This window comes from Oryctolagus cuniculus, chromosome 17 (assembly GCF_051225735.1).
Source record: "Oryctolagus cuniculus isolate XC-2025 breed Fujian yellow rabbit chromosome 17, ASM5122573v1, whole genome shotgun sequence".
In the NCBI taxonomy this organism is placed as follows: Eukaryota; Metazoa; Chordata; class Mammalia; order Lagomorpha; family Leporidae; genus Oryctolagus; species Oryctolagus cuniculus.
The window spans coordinates 62,746,527-62,753,664 of record NC_142883.1 but is presented as its reverse complement, the minus strand read 5'-3'; the positions used below and the strand labels follow the sequence as shown (position 1 = coordinate 62,753,664).

Here is a 7,138-nt window from a genome sequence, read left to right as displayed (position 1 = left end):
GTCTCCCAGTGTCACCCCTGGCTCCCACAGTACTCGCACCCTCGTCAACAGACCTCCAAGCTTCCCTGGAGTGGCTGCACCGCTCTGTATTCCCATCAACGGGGCGTCGCCACACCCTTGCCAGCATGTGCTGTCACCAACACCTTTGTCTGGGCCGTGTTGACGGGTGTGCGGAGTCTGCCAGCAGCTGCGCTCAGCTGGCGCAGTGAGTCTCCCCTGTGCTCCCAGGGAAGGTCTGCTTGGGTCTTCTGTCCACTTTCTAAACAGATTGTTCACTTTCCACTTTTTTTTTTTTTAGAGATGTATTTATTTATTTGAAAGGCAGAGTTACAGAGAGGCAGAGAGAGAGAGAGAGAGAGAGAGAGCGAGTGAGAGAGGTCTTCTATCCCCAAATGGCTACAACTGCCAGAGCTGTGCTGATCCGAAGCCAGGAGCCAGGAGCTTCTTCCAGGTCCCCAACGCGGGTGCAGGGGCCCAAGGACTCGGACCATAGCAGAGAGCTGGATTGGAAGAGGAGCAGCCGGGTCTCGAACCGGCGCCCATGTGGGATGCCGGTGCTGCAGGCGGAGGACTAACCTACTACACCACAGCGTCGGCTCCTTCAGATGTGTTTTTTACGGAGGAGGAAACACCTCAGTGACTTCCATAGTCACCCGGGGTCACACAGCCAGGGACCGGGAGACATGCACTCACAGGCAGATCTGCATGCCTGTCCCCTGCTCGCCACATGACGCAGCATCTGGGCTGGCTCCCAGGGGGACAGGCCTGCCTGTGAACGCCTCGATTATCTGTCAAGGTGGATCCTTGAGGTATCTTTGGGATGGGATCATTTAGTCCATCAACAAACACTGGCAGAGGCTGCCATGTGCGGACTTGTGCTGGCTTCCCCAGGGCCCTGTAGTCACAGAGAGGTGAGGAGAGAGGACAGACACAGGTCACGGAGTTACTGTGTGGCCCCCAAATCTGGGAAGCCCAGATATCCGTGATGAGTGGAGAGGAGTGAGTATGGCTTTATAGAGCAGGGAAAAGCTTGCAGGGAGATGGAACAGCACATACGGAGGCCCAGAGGTATCCAAGAGAGCCTGGAGTGCCCCCGGAAGTCTGGGTAAAACCAGTGGGGGTGAGAGTGGAGAAGGGGGCAGAGGCCTTACCTGGTCCAGTGAGAGCTTCGTGACTCCCCCCCCCCCCCCGCCAGGGCATGGAGGGCCACATGGGTGGTTTGAGAAGTTCCCTCTGCCGGCTTGCGGGGGCCCAGGTGGGTTAGGAGGGGCGTGAGGTGGTGCTGCGCCTCTCCCTATAACTAAGCTGGACGTGGCCTTGGCCGTGGGCAGGGAGGCTGTGGAGGCCATGAGAGGGGCAACTCCCAGGCTCTGGCGTGGGTGCTGGCCAGGCGGGGAGGGCTGGGTGCCCAAGTGGAGCCGAGCTGGCACGCCAGGGGACGGTGTTTAAACGGCGACACGCGGCTGCCGCTTGCTCTTTTCTTGCTGTTCAGCACAAACGCTGGGTTGAGCCAGCGGTGTCCAGAGGCCATGCCCACGCCGGGAGCCTGCCATGGACTAAATAAACTCGGGAGGAATCTCCTGACGCCGGCTTTCTGAGCCATTATGTGGCTGTGACACCTCCCCTGTGCCTCCCAGGAGGGAAGGGCCTTCCAAGCACCGGAGCCTGCCCCATCAGGCCCAGGGCCCATCAGAAAGGGCTCCATCACCCGCCCTGGAATCCTGGACCCCACGGAGTCCTGCCGTGGCGTCGGGGGGAGGGGGAGGTCCCAGGCGATGGCGGCCGCTGTGTCCTGTCGGACGGCTGGATCAAGCAGTACCTGAATCCTGTATGGCTGATCCTGAGAGCCTCTCTCCCATTCCTCCTGCCATCTGGTCCCTTTCCTTTCCACAAGTTCAGTCTCCTCTGGGCCCAGCCCTGGGCTGGGTGATACCTGAGATGATTCAACCCTGGTGTCCGCCCTCCAGGAGCTCCAGGACTGCTGGGGAGGGCGGAATCAATCAACAAACCATTGTGATACAATCCTCGGCCTTCCCTGAGCCCTGTGGAGGAAGCTGCTACTGCCTGGGAGTCTGGGGGGGCCCCTCAGGAGGCTGCGAGCTCTCTGCAAGGAGCCTTGTAGGCAAACAGGAATGGGGGCGGGTGTTGCCAGCGCTGTGGCATGCTGGGAGAGGCGGCAACGCGCTGGGCGGGTATGAGACAGTGCCAGCCGGTCGGGTGGCAGGTGCACGGGGCTGTGGTGCCCACACGGGAGGATCTGAGGCGTTGAGTGCTGTAGGAGGCATTTGTTTTTTCCAGGAGGCCTCTGCTCCAGAGTTGGGGGGTGCCGGGAAGCTGGTGGTATAACGAGAGCATGGAAGTTTGTAAGAATGCTGGGCTGGCCGGCGCCGCGGCTCACTAGACTAATCCTCCGCCTTGCGGCGCCGGCACACCGGGTTCTAGTCCCAGTCGGGGCGCCAGATTCTGTCCTGGTTGCCCCTCTTCCAGGCCAGCTCTCTGCTGTGGCCAGGGAGTGCAGTGGAGGATGGCCCAAGTCCTTGGGCCCTGCACCCCATGGGAGACCAGGAGAAGCACCTGGCTCCTGCCATCGGATCAGCGCGTACACCGGCCGCAGCGCGCCAGCCGCGGCGCCCATTGGAGGGTGAACCAACGGCAAAGGAAGACCTTTCTCTCTGTCTCTCTCTCACTGTCCACTCTGCCTGTCAAAAAAAGAAAAAAAAAAAAAAGAATGCTGGGCATGGGTGACAGGCAGGAGAGGAGACAGAGCACGGGGAGGGGGCGGGGCTCTATGAAGCTGGAGGGCTGGGGGCGGGGAGAGGGAGGCTGGGGGGCTGTCCCCAGGACCGGGCCATCCTAGGGGCTGGACAGGAGAGGAGAAACCGATGCAGGGTGCAGGCGGCTGTGTTGACACTCTGTCTGCCCCCAGGCGCCTGGGTGTCCGACCACGCATGGCTTAATTGTTGTCTTCTGGTTTGCTCTGTGCTCAGCAAGTGGCCCTGCTGAAATCCCCAGGGGGCAGGGCCAAAGGTTAGATGGCATGTTGTTCTGGGGGAGGGACAAGGGGGCAAGGTGGGGGTTGGGGGGAGGTGGACCCTCCTCATCTGCCTCTTGCTGGTGAGCCAGGTGCTGGTGGCCCAGGGCTGCCAGGGAGTGGCTCTGTCCTGGGAGAGCTGTGGGCCCAGGGTTCGAGGGCTGTTCCCCCCCGCCCTCCCCCACCCACACACAGGGCGGGAGGGAGGCAGGAGCTCTGGCAGCCAGCGCCCACGAGAGACAGGTGAATCTAGGGCTAAACTCAGCAGTTCCCTCCTCACTGGGCGCACAGATGACCAGGCCAGGCAGCCCCAGGATGTGCCTAAGTCAGCCCAAGTGCCCAGGAAAAGCCTCACAGCGCAGGGGGTGGGGGGCAGAGGCAGGAGGCAGCCCTGGGGCAGGGGGGTGGGAGTGGAGCAAGTCGGCTGAGGCCTCAGAGGGAGTGAGCTGGGGGCTGGTGGCAGCAGCGGCTGAAGCGTAGGGCCTGGAGGGCTCTAGCTCTGTCCCCTAAGCTGCATAGCGGCCGGAAATGGCCTGGCCTACAGCCCTAACCCCGAGGGTGGGGACAGGGACTTGGATTTTTTTTAAGATTTATTTATTTTTTGAAAGAGTTACACAGAGAGAGAAGGAGAGGGAGAGAGAGAGAGAGAGATCTTCCATCCACTGGTTCACTCCCCAATTGGCTGCAATGGCTGGAGCTGTGCCGATCCGAAGCAGGAGCCAGGAGCTTCTTCCAGGTCTCCCACGCAGGTGCAGGGACCCAAGGACTTGGGCCATCTTCTACTGCTTTCCCAGGCCATAGCAGAGAGCTGGATCAGAAGTGGAGCAGCCGGGTCTTGAACCGGCACCCATATGGGATGCTGGCACTGCAGGCAGCGGCTTTACCTGCTATGCTACAGCGCCGGCCCCTTGGATGGGTTTTGACCCCATACCTTTTCGAGGGAGGTCCAGCAGGCAGGCCGGGCTGGCACGCGGCTTTTCACCAGGGTCTCGCCTTGGCAGACCCTGGCCTGGGCGCCCCTGAACAGAGCTTACACTGCCCACGCCTCCATGTGTGGCCGAGGGGCCATCCTCTCCCCACCGCCACTCACCCTGGGAAACTGAGGCCCAGGACAGAAGGTCGGGGTCTGGGGGCCTGGGAGTTGGGGTGGGGCTGACCGTGGGCACCACCACCATCATCCCTTCTCCGTGCAGATGAGGTGGGCTGCGTGGTGCCGTCCGAGTGCCTGCGGGCCTGCGGGGCGGAGATTGGCTGCTCCAACATCGCCTACCCCAAGCTGGTGATGGAGCTGATGCCCGTAGGTGAGGGCGTGCGCGTGGGGGCGGGGCAGGTGGGCGGGGCGAGGGGCGGGACCTCAGGCGCCGCGAGGGGGCGGAGACAACTGGGGTTGGGGGCGTTTTGCTCCAGGAGAAGAGATTTAAACGCCCATCCACGCTCTGGGGGCCGGGACAGTGCCAGGGGCGGGTTCTTCCTGTTGGAGGACCCCCTTCCTCTTCACCTAGGTACTAGACCCTCCTCCAAAGCCTCCGAGGTCGCGCCCCAAGCTAGGGCTGCTGGCTCCGGCTCGCAGCTGGGGGAGCAGTGACTTCCCGAGGTTAAGGAGCGACTTGAGACACAAACCCAGGGCTCTGGTCTGCACTGCCCTGTCTCCCCACGACATAAGGAAGGACCCCTCCCTCCGTTTCAGGCAGTAGCCCTGGCCCAATTTCCTGCTACCCACGAGAAAGGGGACCCGCTCTGCCTGCTGGGGCCTGCCACACACGCACGCACGCATGCACGCACACGGACAACAAACGGCAAGAAATTCCAAGCTGAGGCCAGGGCATGCTGGAGGGAGGCGTGCTCTGCTCCCTGCCCCCGGGGTGAAACAACCACGCAGAGGGGAGGGGTCCGCCCCAAGCCTTCCTCGCCATCCCCACCCCACCCCAAGGGTTTGGCTTCCTGGGCTGCGCTCTCTCTGAGCATCTACGTCCCCATCTGTCCAATGGGTTAGCAACGACCCCGGCTGCAGGAACCAGCGGGCTGAGCGCTGTGAGTGGCAGTGGGAGGCGGGCTCCCGGGGCCAGGGCCCCGCAGGCGGGGTCACCAGAAGCCCCGCCCCCTGCTGCGCAGGTCTGCGTGGACTCATGATCGCCGTGATGATGGCCGCGCTCATGTCCTCGCTGACGTCCATCTTCAACAGCAGCAGCACGCTCTTCACCATGGACATCTGGCGGCGGCTGCGGCCCTGCGCCAGCGAGCGCGAGCTGCTCCTGGTGGGACGGTACGGTTGGAGGGGTGCCAGACTGGCGGTGGGCTTTGAGGGATGAGGAGGAGTTGGCCAGATGCAGGAGAAGTCAAGAGATCCCACCCGTCCCGTCTCCCGCGTTGCTCGTCTCTCTGCACATCACCGTCCCAGCTCTCATCTGGTGCTTGTCCTGGGGCTGGGGGCAGCCTCTCCTCCCCAGCCACACTGGAGATCTCTTTGTTTCCAGAATTTCTGCTCCTCCAGTCTCTGAAAGCCCCAGCTCCCCACAGAGGGGCCCCCAAGCCATCGCTTCACGCCCCAGGCAACACCAAGCCTCTGCCTGGTTCCTCCCAGCTCCATATTGCCTCCTCTTGCTGACCTCAGTGGTCCACCTGGATCTTTCTAGGCTCTGCCCAAGAGTCCCCTCCTCCGGGCAGTCCTCCCTGATACCCTTAACCAAAGCATAAGCCCCTTTCTCCTTTATGCCCCTAGGGAACACTGCCTGATTCCTCTTGTATGCCATGGGGCAGAGCACCCTCTGAGTGGCCCCTGCCTGGCCGGGGACCTGGGAGTCCTGCAGGGGTGGACTCCACCGTGGACAGGGTGTATGCATGCCTCCTGGGGCCTCTCCTTCCAGACCACAAGGTCCCTGCTGGGCTGGGGGCGGGCCCAACCTTTCTCTGGGGCTGACTCGGCCAACAGCCCGGGAGGGAGCCCAGCGTGCCCATCCTTGGGGCGGGGTCTGCCGGGAGCTCCAGGCACTTGTCCCAGGGATGCAAAACAGCGGGGCCTCTGTCAGCCGGCCCTGTCGGGACCTGCCAGGCGGCAGGCAGGGGTGAGCTCATCCTAGGTTAGCTGCGTCCAAAACAGGAGCCTCTTGCCTCCCCACGTGTCTGCGTGGCCGGTGCACCGGGCCCCTGACTGCCTCTCTGGTTCCCTTGCCCTCCTTGGCTGCTGTGTGGCCCTGGAGACCCTGCCCGTCGCTGATGGTGGCCTCTGCTCTGTGGCCCTAAGCCTCTCTATGCTCCGGCACGCTGGGCACTGGGGCCTGGACATCTTTCTGCTGTCCACTGTGTGTCTTGGCTCTGGCCTGGGCCACTGGAAGCTCCAGTACCTGCCCAATAGCCCTCATATCTTCTGTCTGCTACTCCTCAGCCTGCTCCCACCCTAAGCCAAAGTCCTGGCCTGGTGTCCGTCCCCTCTGTGCAGGCTCACCCACCCTCCCCCGTGCCCTTGACCTTCCTGCCCACCATCCATGCTTGCCCCATGCCCTACTAGCCTGAGGGTCAGCCTCCCTGTGGGGCAGGGCACAAGGCTGTGTGATACTGGCAAGGTGGCTCACCCTCTCTGGGCCTGACTTTTTTAGCTACCCATTCAGTGGCATAGAAAGAGTCCAATGCTAGGGGTCAGATTGAATTCAACTCCACCACTCCTCTCTCTCTCTCTCTGGAGGCAGTGGGACCACCCCTTGTCCCCCAACCCCTCCAGCCACTTAGATGCCACCTCAGCCCCTGATCTAAAAACACCAGCATTCCTCCGGTGCGGTGCAGTAGCAGGATCAGGGCTGTGACCCAGGAGATACGGGCACTTGCAGAGGGAAGAACGCAGAACCCAGAAGCCACTGTGGGGCCGCAGCTGGAGGGAGGCTGGAGGGGCGGTCGCCGGCCAGAGGTTAGAGAGAGGTGTTCCGCCCACCCTGGGTTTGGAGGTCCCCATGGCAACCCTGGGGTCAGGGAAAGGCGGGCAGCTCCGGCTCTGGGCCCGCTGTAGAGATGCTGACTCTCGGGTGTTGCAGGGCGGGGTGGGCCGGGTGTTAATGGGAGCCCTTCCGTGCCTTTGAAGAGGCAGCGCCCACTGGCTCGCCTGCCAGGCGAAGGGTT

At 62.7% G+C, this 7,138-nt stretch overlaps 1 protein-coding gene across 1 annotated transcript in view; it reads left to right on the top strand.

Annotated features, from left to right (window-relative positions):
• SLC5A10 (solute carrier family 5 member 10) overlaps positions 1-7,138 on the top strand; it is a 50,501-nt gene that overhangs the window by 41,335 nt on the left and 2,028 nt on the right. The window contains 2 exon segments of the mRNA NM_001082699.2: positions 4,225-4,332; positions 5,144-5,294. Of these exon segments, the coding sequence (NP_001076168.1) occupies positions 4,225-4,332; positions 5,144-5,294 (259 nt within the window).